The following is a 21,821-nucleotide window of genomic DNA, read 5'->3' on the forward strand; positions in this document are numbered from 1 at the left end:
AGCTTCCGGGGTCTGCGCATACACAGTGCTGAGGCCGATACTGTGCATGCGCTGGTCCCGATGCCTGCCATCTGCAGTGTATATAGCTTCTATGGGCTGCTGCCGAAGCAGCCCATAGAAGCTGGGTGCCAGCGTATGCACAGTACTGCATGCACAACCGTGTTTGGGACTGATGGCAGTGGCAGCAGGGATCAGCAGCGGCGGGGACCAGCAGCAGCGGCAGCAGCAGAGGGAGGAGGCGGCATCCCTTCCGACACAGAGTTAGATGCCGCCACTGACGGCGTATATATACTCAAAGTCATCTGCAACTTTGCAAATTAACAATCAAGTATGAATCAGGCCATACTACAATGACAGAGAATAGCCCTTATTATTTACAATAGTTGTTAGATATATTGGATATGTTAAATCTTCCAGTAACACATACTGTAAATAAATCAGGACGAGATGGCATTTTTTAATAGCAAACCATATCATTTATATATAATGACAACTCCTGAACCCCATTTATTTTATGACTTTATCACATGATTTGACCTGTTTAAAGTTTAATTAGGCTGAGCCGTTCATGTCCATAGAGGCAGCCATTTTGTGCGCTGAACTAATTTGTAGCCTCAGACAGTCATGCAACTGGTTCCTTGCCGATTTATAAACTGCAGTCTCAAGAATATTTGGCCATCCCACAAAATGGCTGCAATGTAAGCTACAGTAAATGATCTCTACCTTAAAACAGGTACGTATGAAGCAGAACAGCCGACGATTCTGACAGTTACTAACATGAACTTAAACAAACTAAACAAGTAAAAATGCAAATACAGTATATGTACTTCAAAAGAAGAAAACATATAGAAAGTGTAATATCCATCCATTTTCGTTGGCTATAATTCATATTTCAGAAATGATGTTGCTTAATTGGACAGATGGTTCCAAATAATTTTCTATCCAAAAATATAGCCTAGATTTCATGCTGACTGCAAGAGATGCAATATCACCACAAAATCCATGCCCATAGGTGTTGTCACATCAGCTTTCACAGGAATGGTACACTGCGTCACATTTATATATCACGTCCTATTTATGCTCAGGCCATTTCTCTTCTACAAAACAAACGGATTGCTTATATTGTTTCATTTAAAACAAAGAAAACTTTATACATAATTACAAATAAAATGTCACGTTTTTGCAATATAGTTTAAAATGCAGATAAATACTGTACAAAGGGCCTGATTCAAAGAAGTAGGCAAAGCCGATGTTCCACGAAATTGAGCGACCAATGTCAGACTGTGCATGTGCTGCGTTCGCATTGTGCACGTGTCAAGGTGCCGCTGCATGCCTGCATACAATAAGGATACCTCTGCAAAGTGGCCGTTTGGGGGTGTTAACATTGTATTAGCGGGAATGATTGTAAAGCAAGCAAGTCATGGCCATTTTCGGAGCATATTTTCAGTGCATATCCCTGACCTATCAGCTCTACATAAACATAGCGCCTACATTACTACTGCCGCGTCCAGTCATGCAATTGTGAATGAATGATGTCAGCTTTGGTGTGTGTCTCTCATACTGATATCAGCAGGTGTGTTGCTGAGAAAACCGCACTTGCAGTTGCATTAGCATCAGTCTCTGAGTTATGTGAGTGATTTTACCACCGCATTGCAGCGTGTGATCCCATCGGTGGGATGTATGATTTAGCACATGCAGGCATACCTCCCAACTTTAGAAGACTTGGAGGAGGGAAACTCCGCACGACGGAGGTGCATGCCCCAAATTTTGGGGTCATGGCCTAGTTGCAAGCGGCGTGGCCTATACTCACACCATTCCTCAAAGCCACGCCCCAGTTTTCACCGCTGTGGGCTGCTGGCTATGTCCCCAGCCCCTCAGGCTGCAGGAATAGACGCACAGCATCTATTCAAGGGTTACAGGGGTGGACTCCCAGCTGCCCCCCCCCCCCACCCCGGAACACTGCCAGACCTGGGCGGGACACGGGAGCGTCCCAGAAAAGCGGGACAGTTGGGAGGTATGCAAGCAGGGACAGTGGCTCCGTGATTAGTGCTTCCCTGCTATATGATCTGCTGGTTGCTAAGGGAGCTGGCATGCACAGGTAGCAATGATCACATTGCACATCAGCCACTTACGGGGGGAACCCTCTGCCCTGTCGGCAATGTGGTGGTAGCTACGGCGGAGAATATTCGGAATGCTTCACATTACGAATATTGGTAAATCGGGCAGAATTGTATCCCCAATAGATACCTGCTGTGGCCCTTCCTTCATATATACGGGGTATACTTACTATTGTTGGCTAACCCATGAAAACAGGTGCAAATATGTCATGATAAATGGGCCACTTTATAGCCTCAAAGATGATAGAGGGTCTTATTCTTGAGATGTAGCAAAGGTTAGATTGGCAAGAGAGCCCATAGGGCCCGATTCAGATCTGAACGCAAGTCTGCGAATTCACAGCCCTGACAATAAATCGCAAGACAGCGCATGCTCACTGTACGAGCCATCCGTGTGAAGACAGCCAGCAATGGATAGCCACCGCTGGCTGTTTGCTGAGAGATTGATACCCTGTGGCTGTTTGGGGGCAGTAGGCCAGGGTTTTCTATGAGTGCCCCAGAAAATGCAGGCATGCAGTGGCCTCCGTCTCCCCACGGCCATCGCAGTGCCGAAAAGTCTTGATTTACTTGCCGATAAGAAGGGAAAATCATTTGATGGTGAGTGAGTGCAAAGATTCGCAGCACAGTGATCAGGTCTGAATAGGGGCCCATAGTGCTAGTAGGTGAAAGTGAGGTGGGAGGGAAGGGGAAAGACTTTCATTTTTTTTAATTTAAATTGTCCATTGTCTTCATTCATGTCACATTTCAGATTCAACTATATCTGTGATCTCTTTCATCAAACAGCAGAAAGTCGGACGCTTTTCTGGCAACTGTTGAAGAATGGAGAGAAACAGCTTTCAGTTACGATAAAACAAAACATACATATATAAAAAGCAGTGCGAACTATCACCGACTTTCCTGTTTAATATTTACCCTCCTCATACTGACCAATAGCATGCCTGCATGCCTCCTTTTGAGAACTCGCGCAGCAGGGTTACATGTGCATTGTGATTCTCAATGCTCTAATGTTGGGAGTTATGCAATAGTATCATATCAGATGGAGCCTCTTTGTATTGTGTTATTTTAGTGGTCCACTAAATTGTGGAGGTTTCCAGAAGTGTGATCACCTGAGATAGTGAGGGGGATATGGTCTCTTAAGGCCCCCATACACTATGCGATTTTGGGACGATTTCATCCGATTTCGGCACTTTCCGATAATCGGATGAAATCGGCCCAAAATCGTAGGTATGTGACATTTGATCCGATCCGATGCGCGGTCCCGTGCGCATCGGACCGGATCAGGGAGGTCGGACGGTCTGTACATACGATCACGTCCGACCTCCCTGTATGCATATGCCTGCCACCTGACAGGCATATGCATACAGACACCGGGGGAGTAGTGGGGGCGGCCAGCGGCAGCGGTGGTGGGGGCGGCCAGCGGCAGCAGTGGTGGGGGCGGGCAGCGGCGGTGGGGACGGGCGGCGTGTGCGGTGAGCGCAGTGTACTTACACATAGCAGCAGCGGCGGGGACGGGACGCGCAGTGGCGGCTATTATATTTTTAAAATACTTGTCAAATGACCGGCCGCTCTCTGATTGGCCGGAGAGCTCTCAGCCAATCAGAGAGCGGCCGGTCATTTGACAAGTATTTTAAAAATATAATAGCCGCCACTGCGCGTCCCGTCCCCGCCGCTGCTGCTATGTGTAAGTACACTGCGCTCACCGCAAACGCCGCCCGCCCCCACTACCGCCGCTGGCCGCCCCCACAACCGCCGCTGGCCGCCCCCACCACCGCTGCCCGTCCCCACTACTGCCGCTGCCCGCCCCCACTACTGCTCACCGCCCTGCAGCTCCCCGGGTTTTTTTTTACATAGGATAAATCGCATGCGATTTATCCCAGGTAAAAATGGCACATCAAGTGCCAAATTGTATGTGAGCCTCCCGGGGAGCTGCCGGGCGGCTCGCAGGTAAATTGGGTCCGACTTGTCCCTAGGACAAGTCGGCCTAATGTATGGGGGCCTTTAGCAGCTGGTACCCGAACCCACATATGGGGTTTATATACTAACATGGGAGTTGTATTGAAGATGGGATGGCAACCAATCAGAATCTACTTCTTATTTATTTAGCTTCTTCTCGAAGATAATAAATAGAATCTGATTGGTTGCCCATAGCAACATCCATCTTAGTAAAAATTTACTAAGAATAGGAATACGACTCAGTCGTATTCCTATTCTTAATATGAATGAATATGACTGAAAACAGCCGTATTCTTGCTGAAATACAATTCGTAAATAGGGCAGATTTACTAATATTGACATATTCTTATTTGGCCAATGGCGTAGGCTGGCGTATTCTGCCGGATTCATATTAAGCGGCCGCTAAATACAAATACGAGATCAGTTAGACCCGTGCAGGCTGCTGTGTAAAAAAAATAATAATAATAATTTTAGAAAACCAGCGTGGGGTTCTCCCCCCATGGCCATAACAAGCCCCAGGTACAATGAGCTATTCCTAGTTTTAATAAAATCAGGGAACAAAAGATGTAGGGGTCCCCTGGATTTTTTAAAACCAGCACCAGGCTCAAGGGTCCTGGTTCCCAAAATATGGGGGACAAAATGAGTAGGGGTTCCCACCCATATTTCGAGAACCAGCCAGCAGGGTAATGCTAGAGCTGGGAGGAGACGTTTTATACAAGTCCCCCCCAGCCAAAGTATTTACCCCCTGGCTGGTCACCCTAGGCAGGGATCTTGTGAAAGTCTCAGCTGGAACTTGTAGTTCACAGGTCTGTTTTGGCCTGTTTTTATCCTATTCCGAGGGATCCAGCCGACGGATTGTGTGGCCCCATGCGCATCGAATCAGATCCAGAGATCATATGTGCTTCCCCAGTGTATGGCCACCTTTATGATACCTTAACCATTGCACAAAGCAAAATGAATTGGCACAGTTGTTGTTCCAACACTATTACAGATACTGAATTCTGTGTCTCCGAAGAACTGTGTTCTGTGCTTCAGCTGCACTGATGTAGGGCGAGTGTCAATATATTTTATGCATATTTTGCTACTTTGTTATTTTTTTACTAATTAGGGCAGTGTTCAATGCTCCCAATTCACCGTTTTTTTCCGGCGAATCAGGCTGTTTTCACACCTTGCAGTGAATATTTTTCACTGAAAATCTGATTCCCCCTATTTAATGTTCACTGTTCGCCGAAAGCAATGCTGTGGGCGACTGGTGACAGCGAGCAGAGTTTCCTGCTCGCTGTCACCACTCACCCTGCCAGTATTCAACGCAGCCCCCTCATACGCCAATTCCCCCTCGCTCCTGAACCAGAGACTCGCGGCTAAATACAGCGAGTTTCCTGCATTAGCCCCGGGTCTCGCTGTTATGGGGAATTCTTGCCGTCCTGTGACGGCAAGAATTTCCCCAGAACATTGAATAGAGCGAGCGGCCGGCGCGGGGGTTAAACAGCTTAACCCCCTCGCTGGCCGCTCGCCGCGGCATTGAATACACCCCTATGCCGGCCAGTTCTCCATTTCATGCTCGCTGCAATTCGCTGGTGTATTTCAATGGGGTTTTCACTGGGATTCGCCGAGATGGTATTCAATGCTAGGATGGAGAACTGCTTTCAGCATGATTTTCGTCATGATTCACTGTTTTGCATTCGACATCTTTTTAAGGTGAACTGGAATGTGATCTTTTAAAATAAAAGGGGTTTTTTTTGGGTGTTAAAAAAAATCTGTAATTTTTTTTTTGAGAAGGGGCATGCTATTTTTATTCATGTGCTTGAAGCGGGTTGGGATCGTTTGGTCGAATGCATTATGGTCGAATGTCATTACATCGAATCCATTAGGTCGAATTGCTAAAATGATTCTAGGTCGACATGGGAAAAGGTCGAAATGATTCTAGGTCGAAAGGTCATTAGTTCGACAGGTCATTAGGTCGACAAGGTCATAAGTTCGACATTGTCTAGGTCGACATTCACAAAGTCGACATGGGGTTTTTCACTGTTTTTTTACCTGAATGTCAACACAGTCGACATGGACACAGTTTAAAGTGCACTGCATCCCCTCGCATCGCTCGCTGCGCTCGCAATGCGTCGGGCACGGTGCCTCGCTACGCTCGGCACACTATTTTATTCTCCCACCACGCCCTAGTGGATGGTAGGGCATGAAATACCGCCTGTCAGCACATGTCGGCTCAAAAAACAGTGAAAAACCCCATGTCGACTTTGTGAATGTCGACCTAGACAATGTCGAACTAATGACCTTGTCGACCTAATGACCTGTCGAACTAATGACCTTTCGACCTAGAATCATTTCGACCTTTTCCCATGTCGACCTAGAATCATGTCGACCTTTTAGCAATTCGACCTAATGGATTCGATGTAATGACATTCGACCATAATGCATTCGACCAAATGACCGCATCCCGCTTGAAGCACATGAATATATATATATATTTTTAACACATTTGCCAGCAGGGGGCAGGGAGCCCCTCATTAAATATTCACTTCACACTGGTTATTACATATGCACAAGCAGGACCAGTGCGGCGGCTCCCTACCAGCGTCTCCTACCAGCTCTCCCGGGGCTGCCTGTGTCCCCGGGAGCCCCCCCCCCCACATTCCGGCGCAGGCAGGGAGGCCTCCATCTCCCTGCCTGTCGCCTCCCCCCGTCTCCCTGCGGCATTCGCCCCAGGAGTAAATCGCCCTCAGGGGCAGCGAGCCCCTGCGGCACTGAATAGGGTGAGAGGGAGGGCTGGCGAATGTGCAGCGAATCCTAAACAGGATTTGCTGCACATAGCATACTTTAACATTGAATACTGGCCTTAGACTTTGCCATCTACCTATAGTGGGTTTCCAATTAGCTTAGGACACACGTGCTCAAGGTGCTTAAGTCAATATTAACCTTAAGTACTGGCCCTGGTATTGCCATAGGCAAACGCTTCTGGTTACCTGGAAACCTCTCTCCTCTTGGCAAGTGCCTTAAATTATGACAACAATAGCACTGGTGTATACTGTATAATATGATCAATAAAGCTGTCACTACACCATGCAGTGTAAGGGACAGAGCAGAGCTGCTGCACATGCCTAGTGTACCACTTCTACCACATTTATGTATGTGTGGATCTGAGCCCTCACACCGCACTGGACAAGAGAGTAGCTGCCAGGAGGAAGAGACAGGAGCCTCACCATGAAGTGGGAGATTGTGAGCTTAGAAAGTGCAGTACTGGTTCTATTCTGTTTATTTATGATATTGTTAAACATTTCCTGACAAATTTTTTTTATTTAAATCAGCCTATACTATAGACCATATGTACTGTAAAATATTCATACTGTATTCCATACATTATCCAGTGTATACAAAAAAGACCAATTTTCAGTGCTGTTACCACTCCCCCAGACTCCTGTACTTACTCCAATGGGCTGCAGAGTGGGAGATTTTGGATTACATTCGGAAACTCCCCCCTAAAAATCCTGCGTTTGCCACTGATTGCACTCCAGTTTCCTAACATAAAACTGCCCTGTGAATTGTAAATACATTTTATAGATGATCCTTACCTCCTGCCAGCAGCTGTTCATGAGCTTATAGATCTTCTCTGATGCCAGCTTGGGTTTTAAGAGCCTCAGTCCAGCTGATATTTCTTCCACAGCATCTGAATTACTAAGGTGTTCAAAGGGCGTCTTTCCCTCACTAAATATCTCCCACACCAGCACTCCTGCCAGGTACACAGAGATATAGCATGTAAGTGCAATGTACGACTGTAACAGATTACATTACAACACTGTTTCTTCTACATCCACTTGCAGAAATATTACAATGAAAGGTAACATGTTTGAGGGGTAGATGTATGAAGCAGTGATAAGGGAGGAGAAGTGAGCCATAGGAGAAGTGGCCCATGGCAACCAATCAGCATTGAAGTAACATCTATAATTTGCATTATAGAAAATTACACAGAGCAGCTGATTGGTTGTCATGGGCCACCTCGCCTCTGGCTCACTTCTCCTCCCTTATCACTGCTTTATACATCTACCCCAAAGTCTGTCACTTAGAGGTCATTACTCAAATCGTTTGACATTTTAAACATTTGAACTAGTAAGCCTGCTCAAAGCAAATGCTTCGAAAGCTAGTCTGCTACCTTGTAATTGTCTCTGTGTTTGTGTATGTGTGAGAGAGAAAGAGATGTAGTTTCACTTGCTGCCAACAGATGGCAGTGTTTCGGAGACACACAATCAGATACTAGACATAAATTTATAGATGAAGTAAATGGTGCTATGTTCATTCCCGCTGCCTGTTTGTTAATAACATATATAATGCTGTAGCCCAGAGTTGGTGACATCACACTTACTGACAGTAGCAACAAAATAATTGTTTCACACATTAAAATTGAAAAAAAGTTGTGAACAAGTTTGATGCAGCATAATAATGTGTCTGAAATAACGGTAGGTGTCAGTTATTTTTATTTAAATATAATTGTCAGTAAAAATATTTCCAATGCTGGTGGTCCATACCAAAAGCCCATACATCGGACTTGCTGCTGTAGCGGCCATAACGAAAGACCTCTGGAGCGGACCATTTAATGGGAAATTTAGTTCCTGCCGAGCTTGTATATTGGTCGTCAAGAACAAACCTGGAAAGAAGCAGGGATGGATAAGGGTCTACACCATAGGAACGTCTTTGGCTTTTATTTAAACCTAGGGCTTAATTCAGGCCTGATCGCAGGACAAATTTGTTCACAAACTGGCCAAAACCATGTGCACTGCAAGTGGGGTACATGGAACATGTGCAGAGAGTTAGCATTCATGGAAAGTGGCCTGGATTTACAGACCAAAGCCCAGTTTTTGGGACTCCAGGGGTCAGTGATATGCGGGCTGACCCGGGGAGTGCTGTGGCTGCTGTGACAGGAGCTGGATGTAACGTTACATGCAGCATGCGGCTGCTATCGCTGGACAGGAGCTGGCATGATGATGTCACCGCTCTTTTTTTACTTTACTTCCAAACCAGAATCAGGAACATTAGGATTCAGCCACTGTGTGAACAAGTCTCTCCGACCCTGTCCCTGAGAATGCGAATGGATGTGTACTCCATTACGGCTAGCTAGAAGAAAAATCATCCGCCCTCCCCCAGCAGGCATAAACACGCCTTCATTTTCATGGACACTCCCAGCATTTTGTTGGGCGTGTCCACTGTTTTTGCGAGCACGCCCATGAAACGATTGGGTTCCACCCCCACATGCCCACTCACCATAAATCACGTTGCGATCAGCAGCAGTGGCACCCCTCCCCCCCCCAGATCCTGGCACCCTAGGCATCTGCCTACAGCTGCCTACTGGTAGACCCGGCCCTGGATCTGAGCCAGGTACAAAGTGGAGATTATACTTCCAGAAACACCACTTGGTGCAATCTGGGGTTTATTTACCGAGAGGGTAGTTGTATTTAAGATGGGATGTTGCTATGGGCAACTAATCACATTATATCTATTATCTTCTAGAAGGTGCTTAATAAATAAGCAGTAGTTTCTGATTGGTTGCTATGGGCAACATCTCATCTTAAATAGAACTCCCATCTTAGTAAATTAACCCCTCTAAGATGGGAGTAATAATCAACTAAACAACTTTAAAGTGTTATTATGAAAAAAAATGACAACCTATTTATTTGAAACTAAGCAGTCTAAAAACAAAGGTTTTAGATACAATTTACACATCTGCTTACCTGGTCATACCAAAATCGGATACTTTAATCACCAAAGACTCTCCGACCAGACAGTTGCGAGCAGCCTGTTGGACCAGAGAATGTGACATTCTAGTGGAACTATAAAACTCAATACAGTTGTAGACCAGTTACAAGGTATGTGATAATCCGGGGTAAATGTAGAGGTTTGTGTCATTGAAAAGTGTTACATACCAGATCTCGGTGAATGAAATTAGAGGCCTCCAGGTATTGCATCCCCTCGCAGACATCCTGACACATGCCCATAGCTATGCTCCGAGGCAACATCCCGCGGTTCCTGCGTAGGTAGTCAATCAGGCTGCCATGCTCCATGTACTCAAACACAAGGAAGATGGGCATTTGTTGGGTATAAACTCCCAGTAGTTGTACCAGTTTGGGGTGGGACATCTTCCTAATAGACAGAACAAGAGCAAATATGATACAATGGAACAAAAAGAAAAGAATACATCCAGTAACTCAGGGGGAAGAACAACACTCTCCATTTCTTATTCAGGGCTGATGCAGAGTTGAATGTACAGGTGTCAGTGGAGCATACTATAGATCTGGGGTGGCCAAACTGGTCCTCCAGATCTGCCAACTGTCCACGTTTTACAAATCACCTAGCTGGTGCACCGCTGTAATCCTTGCTAACAGTTTTCAAACCTGCTGCATCATTCCTACTATAGATCCACAAGTTGCCTGGAAAACATGAACTGTTGGTAGATCTTGAGGACAGGTTTGGCCACCCCTGCTTTAGATGTTGCTGTTTTCCTACTGCACATGTGCAAGTACAGACAATGCGGGGTCTTTCATATTTCAACAGGGCCTGATTAAAGGGTCCAGGCACCCCCTTTCTCCACCACCAATTTTTTCAGCTCATATTCAGCGTAAAATCTTTAAGAGGATCGGGTCTTATCGGCGTCAGTGGCATCAATTACTGTGCTGCCTCTTCCTGGTGTCCCTACCGCTGTGACCTTCATGTTGCCAATTACCACGCTAGCAGTGCTGGCAATGGTGGCAGTGGTATCAATTACAGCCTCGGCAGCTGTACACAGGATCTCCTGTTCCAGCGTTCCTACCTCAGCAACACTGGCTATCCCAGCAGGCACTGCTGCTCCCACAGTTCCCTTGGGAGATTGCTCGGACCCAACTCCAGCAGCACCAGGAAGCACTCCCATCCCAATACAATCTATTGTTCTGGGCCCGCCCCTCCCCAGTACCCAGCGCTCCAGGTCTCAGCCTAATTAGCCTATTCGTTAATCAGGCCTTGCATTTCAATCGCATCTACAGAGACATCTGAAGAGGAGTCTTTGGATGCAGCTTCTGTGCAAAAATATGCAATTGTTGCAGGAGTTATCTTGTGTAAGAAGACGCCTCCTGCTGACTTTTGTGATCCATTGCTGCATTGGAGTAATGGCCATCGGCCACCTAAGTAACCACACTGCTGGGGCCAAGGGAAGCTTCATCAGAAGACACAGCCACTAGCCTCAGCACATACAGATAAGTGTACGTCATGCAACATATTGTGGAATACTGTCACCACTCCTTCTCCTCCCTCAAAAGGCTGCATCATGTCAAGCCCACTGTGCTCCCCTATTTATAATTTAGAACATTTCCTCAAAAGACGTCAGGAGTCAGAAATACCACATTGGTTTGGATAGGCCCTCCTATGTCATCTCTCCACCATTAAATGGACTGAATATATGACTCTAATGATATGAAAGAATGTCACAATTAATATTCAGATACCAAAACTTAATTAGGGTTCTATCTATAGGAATTTAAAGCAGGTGGTAGGTAGCAATTACTTGTGGTCAAGCATGCGAAGGCTGTCCTAAATATTACCAAAATCATCCTTACATTAACACCTGGGCTTCCTCCACAAAGTCTTCCTGTGACATCATTCCTTCCCGGATCATCTTTACTGCAACTTTTTTTGTCCCTTGCCAAGATGCCAGCTTCACCACCCCAAACTGGCCACTGCCAATCTCTTGAATGAATGTCAAATGTGTTGGGTCAATTTCCCATTTTCCTGAAGAGAGAACAAATGCATAGTTTTGGGGTAACTGTAATTGTAGTTGTGAAACCTTATATGAAGAACCTAAGTAGCAGTGTAGCCCTACAGCCAAACCCAGGGGCAGATTGGCCCGCTGGGAAACATGGCCATTTTTCGATTGGTCGGTACTGATTTCTTCCTGGCGTCCCTACCTCTGTGACTTTCATGTTGCCAATAACCACGCTAGCAGTGCTGGCAATGGTGGCAGTGGTATCAATTACAGCCTCTGCAGCTGTACACAGGATCTCCTGTTCCGGCGTTCCTGCCTCGGCAACACTGGCAGTGTAGCCCTACAGCCAAACCCAGGGGCGGATTGGCCCGCTGGGAAACATGGCCATTTTTCGATTGGTCGGTACTGATTTCTTCCCCCGGCTGGGCCGCGGACCGTGCTATCACAGCGGTTAGTGCCTGCGACCGCAGCCACCAACTCCTGGCTTCCCACAGTCAATATGGCCGTGGCTGTATTAAAGTGTTGCTATGGTTGCTGGTCACTTTCACCCAGGACTGAGCAGCTTCAGCGTGTGTGGCGGTGGGCGTAAGTGGCCACAGGCAGCCTGGCACTGAGTCACCAAAGCCGGGTAAGTGGTGGTGTCTCCCCCTCCCAAAGCCGGGAGTCAGGTCATTAGAGTTAGCACTATTATTGCATTTTAATTATTTTGATCTCATCTATACAAGGACCTGGCCATGGTTTACACACAAGGGAAAACCTTTCAATCAGTTGCCACACAAACTCAATATCACTTTAGACTTAGTAACAAGGAAATCTATGCCCATTAGGATGCTTGGGAGTGGTGCTGATATAGAGGGTTTGGGGTTAAAAAGAAGTGGAAGGATGTAAAGAAAGAGAAAGAGAGAGAGAGAGTGAGTGAGAGTGATGAAGATAAGTTTGGGGAAGCACGTAGAGAAAACAGGAATTTTGGTCTTACCTGTTAATTCTGTTTTTCTGAAGCCATGGTGGATCACTGGTACCATGGGATATTCTAGGTCCTCCAGACCGGGCACCAAGGAGTTAAACTTCTGAGAGTGCAGCTGGGCTGGCCTCCTTAATACCCTGCCCTGCCCCAGGCTAATCAGTTTACTTACTACCAAAGCCCAAGGAACAGGAAAAGGCGAAGCCGACCCACACACACATACACCCCAACACCAGAGTCTTGAAGAAACAAGACAGAGAGACACTCAAACACAGTAGATAAGAGCGAAGGGTGGGCGCCCAGTGATCCACCATGGCTTCAGAAAAACAGAATTAACAGGTAAGACCAAAATTCCTGTTTTTTCCTTCAGCCTATGGTGGACCACTGGTACCATGGGACGTCCTAAAGCAGTCCCTCAAGGGTGGGAACGCTCCCTAACTGCACTGAGGACTCCTCTGCCAAATGCTGCATCAGCAGTGGCGAAGGAATCAAACCTGTAAAAACAGATAAACGTATGTACAGAAAACCAGGTAGCTGCTCTGCAAATCTGCACAGCAGAAGCACCCCGGCCCGCCGCCCAGGACAATACTACCGAGCTGAGTAGAATGGGCTCTAACGGAGACCGGAACTGGCTTACACGAGAAAGATAGGCTTGACGAATGGCCGTTATAAACAGTCCATTGCAAGATGGATCAGAGGCTGGCCAGCCTCTCTTACGCCCATCATAAAGAATAAAAAAAAGAATACGTTTTTCGGAGAGCCTTGGTTCTCCGAACATAAAGGCGTAATGCACGCACAACATCTAAAGTAACTAAATCCGAATCCTCGGAAGAAGAATTAGAAGGCAAAAAAAAGCCGGGACAACAATCTCCTGGTTCAAGTGGAAACTGGATACCACTTTTAGGAAGATAGTCCAAACGAGTACGGAGTACTGCCCGGTCTTCGTGGATAACTAGAAAAGGTGTCTTAACTGATAAAACACCTAGGTCCGAAACCCTCCGAGCCGAAGCGATGGCCAGGAGAAAAACAGTCTTCCACGTCAACCAATGCAAAGTGGCCTCCGCCAAAGGCTCATACAGAGCATTCTGTAAAGCCTTGAGAACAATTATCATATCCCAAGGGTGAACTGGGGAAACATAAGGAGGCTGCAAGTGTAAAACACCCTGCAGGAAAGTCTTAACCACAGAAGACTGAGCAATCCTCTTATGAAATAAAACAGAAAAGGCGGATACCTGGACCTTTAAGGATGCCAGACGCAATCCTGTATCCAGTCCCTCTTGTAAAAAAGTCAATAACCTCGACAAAGAATATTGCCTAGGAGGCAAATAACGCGTTAAACACCGGGCAAAATAAGTCCGCCACACCCTGTGGTAAACTCTAACTGTAGACGGTTTACGAGCAGAAATCATAGTATGAATAACTTGGTCTGAAATACTCTAGCCTTTAAGACCGGCCGCTCAACCGCCATGCCATCAAATTTAGACGGGGAAGGTCTGGATGAAGACAGGGGCCTTGCGTGAGTAAGTCTGGCCGTAGAGGTAGACGCCACGGGGGTGTACTGGAGAGATCCTTGAGATCTGTGAACCACGCTCGCTTTGGCCAGTTGGGTGCAACCAGAATGACTATTACCCTTTCCACCTGAATCTTCTCTGAAACAGGGCAATCGGAGGAAAGAGATACACCACGGAACCACCAGTGCGCCTATTAGAAATGCACCGGGTCTCTTGTGGGTGCTCGTAACAAAGAACCTTGTGGTTTTGCCGTGAGGCCAACAGGTCGATCTGAGGCCAAACCCACCGCACCACCAACTGGTGAAATACCTCTGAATGGAGGGAAGGCGCATGCAAGGTGAATTGAGACTGTCCTAAGATATAGGAACGTCCGCACTAAGTCCTGAACAGACTCTCTCTCTTGTCCTGGGGAGGAAAACCTGTTGCGACGAGGTATCCAGAAGGGTACCCAGGAGAATCATGTGCTGGGAGGGAATCATGCTGGACTTACGCCAGTTGATGAACCATCTGTATCCCTGTAAGATTGACATGTTCCTGGAGACTGGCCTGAGAGTTTACCATTGGAGAATATCGCCCAGTTATGTCAGGATTCAAATCCCTTGCAGTCGCAAATGGGCTGTCATCACTGTCATCTCCCTAGTGATCACACAAATTGTGATGAAGTGACCAAAAAGGCAAAACTCGGAACTGGAAGAGATTTCTCTGAACAGTGCACCTGAGGAATTTGTGATGGTCCTCATGAATGGCGATATGCAGGTATGCATCCTGCACATGCAAGGAGGCCATTACCAGGAACAGGGTGTAATAGAACCTGGTGCCCTGTTGATATAAAGGGACCGAGATTACAACCCCCGCCGTGAAGAGGGAGCGAACGGCCCTGAGGAGAGCAGTAGCCCTGTCAATGTCTACAGACAGACTTGTTGAAAAAGAATTGCCTGGGAATGTACCCTTTGAAAACAGAAGAGTAGATTCTGTTGATCGATGTGTCCGATGCGGTTTGCTGTTAAGCCCCATGGTGAGAACAAACCCAGTCAGGCAGATGGTTTGTACTTCTGCTCTGGGGCCTGCCCAGTCTAGCAAAATTACCTCATCCTAGGCTTTGGGACCGCTGAGGGTAATAAGGCAGTTTTTGGAAGCTGTCCTATTTAGGTATTGGCCACACGAGTACTATCCACGAGGACTATAAGATCTGAACATTTTGCTCTTCAGACAAGGTACAGTTGGAGCCTCTCTCAACTTTGTTGCTTAGGTCATGGCACACCATGGCCAGCCCTGGCTATCCTATTGTTCTCAGCAGAAATACAATAAATAGAACAATACAGTAGGGGATTAGCATAGTAATCCCATTACTCACTTAATCCTATTAACAGGTTAAATGAGGAGGGCTGCATCTGTATGTCAAAAGTAAGGCCAATGACACTCATGCAGAAGCAAATGCAGGGCATATAACTGCTCCTGAATTTGCATAGATAGAAAATTGGAACAATTCCATAAATCTATCCGTAGGTTCCTTAAGGGACTTTACCAGACGTGCAACATGGGCATTGACTGGTGGTAAGTTTTTAAACCTTTCCTTTTCCTTCCTCACAAGGTTAAAAGGAAAAAACACCTAGTCAAGAGAAAGTTCTTGGTACAGTAGGATGTGCCCAGGTCTCCTCCCTAAAGAGCTTTCCTAGCTGTGGAGACGTGAAAACGGACAGGTCCTTCCTTTGAATAAAGGAGGCTGTACTGTAGGCTGCGGGTCTGGCTTAGGTAAGGACAAGCCCATACTAACGCAGCCACGCTGGTCAGGGACATTTTTCAGTGTCTGACTTTGGAGAAATTTCTGATGCAAAGCAGAAATCCTCTGATTGTGAGTCGTCAGACTGCAAAATTTGGCAAGCTAAGGATTTACGCTTAGCAGATTAGCTCAGATTGTTGCATGGATGCAGAAACCTGCACTAAATCCTGCACACCAGGATAAGCCATGAATTCATGCTGTTTTTCCCTTGCTTTAAAACCACAAGCCCCAACATGCTGAGACATGTAGTTACACAGTGGCTGGAGAGCCATGGTTAGGTCAGGACTGTGCTAGAGGGTGGTTCCGATCCGTGGAACTCACAATCAATGCCAGTAATGAGAGCAGATACTAAACCACCAGGCTACGCATCTGATTGTTGTGTTACAGCAACATGAGGCGCTGTAGAGGCCACTGTGAAGCAGCTCCACTTTGGCTCAGCTGAACCTTTTACAGTAGCAAGTGGCAGTAGAGCCACAGAGCAGCTGTCACACATGCCTGTGTAATCCTGTACTGCACAGGTAAAAAACCTGGCACTCTGTGCAGGTATAAATATGCTGCATCCTTTTGGGGGATGGGGCCTTTAGAAGACATAGTGACCCTTGTAGAACAAGAGGGCCGATATGTACATTCACACCGAGAAAATGCACGCACACACTTACAAGTAAGTGAACAGTGGGGCAACAAGACACTGAAAAGGATAACTATCTATATGAAATAAATAGTTAAAACTACTGCACTGTGAGCCCACCACAGAAGTAGCTGCTGTTTAGGTAAACAGAGGTACTTAACATGGAATGTGTATAATACAATGAAACACCTTAAATTGACATGGAGTATAAACTGGCAGCCAATATATATACCAAAAGTGGCAGAAGTAAAAAATTTTTTTTTTTTTTTTTTTTAATATAAGATGAAAAATCGTCCGATTTCTATTGATAATCGGATGATATCGATCTGATGCGTGTCCCATGGATCCTCTGATCTTAAGCAATAAAACACATTCTAGAGCAGTAATCCTAGATAGTGTCTGGAAAACAGAAAGTGAAACTAACACTCTGTTCCCAGCTACCAAACACCATGAGGTGAGGTAGGGGACATGTACCCCGACACTAGGACAGTGTTGGTATTGGGTAGTAGTAACCTTCCTCTATCACTCTCTCTCTATCACACTAATCACCCTGAGGTGAGGTAGCTGTGCATGACATAGGCATACCCTCCAACATCTCATGGGTAGAAATCGGTACAAATCTGGAAAGGGGTGTGGCCACTGCTAAAGGGGGCGTGGCCAGAATACACACACTCATTCTACAACATCGATACACATAACACATTTTTTTTAATGATGATCATGATCCAATGTTACCTACATTATTTCCACAAAGTACTGTAGGTGGTCACCAATGGCACGTTACTGATGGCAGTGTGCCCCATGAATAAAGCATGGCCAGCGTTCTGTGCAATGGGCTCTCCCTGCCCCGGGCACCGCTAGGACATGCTCTAGTACAGCTTCTCCCCTGAGGTGACACGAGGAGCTTCCTTACCGTGACCTCGGATTGTCCATGGCACCGGAGAACAGCTCTTGCACTGGGACAGAGCAGGAGATGCTCTGGGCAGCGGCCGCCGTCCTGCAGATAGCTGCTGGGGAGATGCCGTAGGTGAAAGAGTTCAGGCGACCCCAGCGCTGACAGATGTGAGGGGAGCACCGGTGAGCGCATCCTCTGCTTCTGCCAGTTCCTGTCCCAGCACATGCATCTCCTCATCCCCCGTAGGACGGCCATAGGACACACCGCCAGCAGAGGTGGCGAGGCCCGGCTGCTGCTGTGCTGGAGCTGCAGCAAGCGCATGGGAGAGAGAGCAGGAGACGGTGAGCCCGGGGCATGCTGTGTGTGGGCATGCTGCTACACCTGCAGGGCTCTGCTCCCGCACACTCCAGCAGGGGTCGCCCGTCCAGACGAGAGATGCTGGTGAGGAATGAGAGAGCTGCTGCCTCCTTACGTGCTCCAGGCTGTGGCCACCTGGGGACTGCATGGGACCCGCATTCATTATCCCATTGTGCGCCGTGTTGCACCTTGGGAGTTGTAGTCTTGTTTGGCAGCTCCTTTTCAAGCTTCCTGCGGAATAGCCGGTTGTCGGAAACTACAACACCCAGAGTCCCCGTGGCCTCTGAGAAGTGAAGGAAGAATGTGCCTGTCAAGCGCTGGCTGGGCTGAAGGCTAGAAAACCGGTACAATCGGTACAGGGGAATTTATCCGGTACAGGCCGTTAGAAAACGGTACTGTACCGGGTAAAACGGTACAGTTGGAGGGTATGCATAGGCTGAGACAGGCAGCTCCACAATCCTCTGCTATAATGCCTAACCCACAGCACCTGGTGTGCACATGTGGTCTCCCACTCAGTACTAACCAGGCCCCACACTGCTCAGCTGCCAAGATCAGATGAAATTAGGTCTATCCAGTGTGGTATGGCTGTAGGTCTGGGAGAATGAGAGGAGAGAGGGAGAAAATGGGAGCCCTGTGGCAGAAAGCCCCTGAAGGGAACTGTCTACTGGGTTGTGGAGACAAAAATCACACACAGCCTTAATTAGGACAGTGGGTAATGACAGGCACTACACTAATTGGAAGAGACACAAACATAAGATAAGTGTCTCTGTTATCTGCTTCTGTGAGCCTACCACAGTAGTAATAAACTGTAAAGTAACAGAGTATACTAAATAAAAAACACAGATAACCTCAATTAGTGAGAAAAAATAGGGTAAAAATTAACCCCTATATAGGCATCTATTCTCAACAACCAGCACCATGAGGTGAGGAAGGAGGAATATGCAACCTGACACCAGGACAGTGCAGGACAGGGAGGCATAACACTCAGCGCCAGCAGTCTCTCCTTCAAGTCTCCCTCCGTGCAGCATGCAGGATAGGCAGTGTCTGACTAACATTCTGGCACACCTGTTTGAAACAGGCACCAGAAGGAAGGAGAGAGGCGGGAGTGATGTCAACCAGGCAGGAAATTTGAAACAAAGGACCTGCACTGGGGCTGGGGGTGGAGCTATGGGCTGCTCAAAAAATAACCCCCTCCCGGAGCCTAACCAGGGCTATATGCCCATATAGGACCTGCAACAGGTCAGCCCTGGTGGCCTAGAGGGGAGACCGAAAGAACGGGACCCCGCTGCCGGGACCGCCGGCGTTGCCTCCTCCGCCAGCGGTGGTCGCCGCTATAGGTATGCCGGAGCCCCACACCGGGACTCCGCTTACCTGACTGAAGCTTCCAGACGCTGCAGCGGCTCCCCCGATGCCTTGTGGAGATGCTGAGGCATCTGGCCATGGAGGTCAGAGACCCAGCACAGCGTGCTTCCTTCTGTTGCAGTGCACTGTGCACAGTGCCTGCAGCAGGCAACCTACAGCACCTGGTGTTCCCATGAGGTCTCCCACAAAAGTACTAACCAGGCCCAACACTGCTTAGCTGCCAAGTTCGGATGAGATTGGGCCTATTCAGTGTGGTATGGCTGTAGGTTGAAATAAAATAAAAAATCAAGTTTAAAACCAGGGCTGAAACAGCCCTACTCCTACAAATGTGCCTGTTCCTGAGGCACCAAGAAAAAAACTGATTAGCCTGGGGCAGGGCAGGGTATTAAGGAGGCCAGCCCAGCTGCACTCTCAGAAGTTTAACTCCTTGGTGCCCGGTCTGGAGGACCTAGAATATCCCATGGTACCAGTGGTCCACCATAGGCTGAAGGAAAAATTTGGGAATAATCCTATAAGTGCTCTCAGTTAGCCACCGCCCCCTGCACTGGCCCAGCCCCTGTCCGAGTGAGCCAGGATTCCCTCTGCGTTGTGATGGCCATGGGTGAAGGAGGCTGCTGATGACAGTGGCACGCCACAAACGCCCGCAGGGTGTCAAATCACCCTGCAAGCAGCGAGTGAAGGCCTTCGCTCGCTGCCCTTGGGTGGAAGGCTCAAGCACACTGCGAAACGCGTGCAAGCGCAGTTGTTCGATAATCGTTTGGTTTATAATTACCAGTCCTGACCTACAGTTACAACCAGTGGAGTGGTAGCGGAGTCAGCTGTTTCAAGTTAAGTTGAAGCCTAGGATATGGTGGGACCTTGCTGTGTGGCTGATGGGAGTTATGACCCAAAGATGATTAGATTATCTGTGTACAGACCAAGCAGCCGGGGACTTAGGTTAAGGCCGGATAGGAGCTGTACAGGCTTTGAGTCCATTGGAAAATTTACTAAGATGGGAGTTGGTGGGATGTTGCTATGGACAACCAACCTATTATAACATATAAAATATTGAAGAACCTGAGAATAAAGTGTCGCTCAAAAAAAAAATTGCCTGGCCGTGAAAGGTCCTTTAGCCCACTTGGCTTTAGTAACTACCCTGAGGATCAGAGGCAGCTTTTCCAAATAGCAACCTAGGTGCCTGCCTAGGGCCCAGCATGTCCCAAGGGGCTCCTAAAGTTGTCCTGACCATCCAAAAAGTTTCCAGAGGAGCGACTAACATACTGTATGACATCATGACATCCCATAGACCTGGCCACACTCCCAAAGACTCTTTGATGTACTTTGATAGGATAAAATAACCGGTATCTTGCCTAGGGCCCCATGAAGTCTAATGGTGCCCATACACTAGTAAGGTTTATCTTCAGATCTGGCTGGTTGGAACAAAAACATGGTTATGGATGAGTGACAGATCTGCAGATAAATCTGCATGTGTATGGCCACCTTAAATCCGCCTCTGATGTATCCAAACTGAAGCTATTGCTCTGTATGTCAGATAATTGATCAGTCTGTCTGAAGCAATGCAAGCAAGAAATCACTAGGTAACTCTAGTTATTTGTGTTGGGAACTCCGGTGACATTACCAATGACATGACTCTCAGCAGCACTGGTGCTGGCCTTACCATAGCTCAGTCCAGCTGTTATAGGGGTCATCTCCTTCCAGCAACACACCGGAGAGCGAAGCCGCGTCACCAGACCTGAGTAAGAGACAATCAGAATGAACAATACTGACCGCAAAATAACACTATAGATAGTAATAGCCATCATATTACACAAATGGGCAGATATACAGTACCTACCCACTACAATTTTTTGCTATATATACTGTCTAACAGATTGTATCTAACATCTTTACTGTGGTGTATCCATTATTTATTTATTTACTGTTTCCTATATAGTGCAGCAGATTCCGTTGCGCTTTACAATAGTAGACAGTGATAAAACAAACTGGGTAACAACAGACAGACTTGGAGGTAGGAGGGCCCTGCTGCAAGCTTACAATCTATAGGGACATAGGAGGGAAACACAAGGACATGCACCAGTAATACAGTAGCATAGCTTGTAGGTCCAGAATGGAAGCTATTTAATACATAAGTGCCCCAGAGGGTTATGCGTATGGAACTTAAATATGATAGGCTTGCTTGAAGAGGTGAGTTTTCAGGGAACGCTTGAAAGTTTGGGGGCTAGTAGAGAGTCTTATTGTGCGTGGAAGGGCATTCCATAGGATGGGAGCAGCCCTATGAAAGTCCTGTAATAGTGAATGGAAGTTAGTGATCCGTGCAGAAAAGAGACGCAGATCTTGTGTAGAGCGTAGTGGTCGGGATGGGAGATATTTTGTGATAAGTGCAGAGATATATGCTGGTGCAGTATTGTTAATAGCTTTATATGCGAGTAGAAGTGTTTTATATTGAATACGGTAAAACACAGATAACCAATGGAGGGACTGGCAGAGCGGATCAGCAGACGATGAGCGTCTTGCTAGGAAGATCA

At 47.2% G+C, this 21,821-nt stretch overlaps 1 protein-coding gene, 1 non-coding gene and 1 pseudogene across 3 annotated transcripts in view; all 3 read right to left on the reverse strand.

The window, feature by feature from the left end:
* Positions 1-501: 501 nt before the first annotated feature.
* ITK (IL2 inducible T cell kinase) overlaps positions 502-21,821 on the reverse strand; it is a 59,346-nt gene continuing 38,026 nt past the window's right edge. For both annotated transcript variants that reach the window (XM_083181713.1, XM_083181714.1), the window contains exons 11-17: positions 20,954-21,028; positions 11,657-11,828; positions 9,992-10,208; positions 9,800-9,864; positions 8,600-8,718; positions 7,649-7,806; positions 502-2,923 (exon numbers count right to left, since the gene is read on the reverse strand). In XM_083181713.1, the coding sequence (XP_083037839.1) occupies positions 2,852-2,923; positions 7,649-7,806; positions 8,600-8,718; positions 9,800-9,864; positions 9,992-10,208; positions 11,657-11,828; positions 20,954-21,028 (878 nt within the window). In that variant the 3' untranslated portion in view covers positions 502-2,851. The remainder of the gene's footprint in view (positions 2,924-7,648; positions 7,807-8,599; positions 8,719-9,799; positions 9,865-9,991; positions 10,209-11,656; positions 11,829-20,953; positions 21,029-21,821) is intronic.
* Positions 18,410-18,527, reverse strand: LOC146077303 (5S ribosomal RNA; annotated as a pseudogene).
* Positions 19,446-19,564, reverse strand: LOC146076234 (5S ribosomal RNA). The gene has a single exon (XR_014473712.1). It is a non-coding gene; the product is annotated as a 5S ribosomal RNA (ribosomal RNA).

Source organism: Crinia signifera, chromosome 4, assembly GCF_055691185.1.
Source record: "Crinia signifera chromosome 4, ASM5569118v1, whole genome shotgun sequence".
Lineage (NCBI taxonomy): Eukaryota > Metazoa > Chordata > Amphibia > Anura > Myobatrachidae > Crinia > Crinia signifera.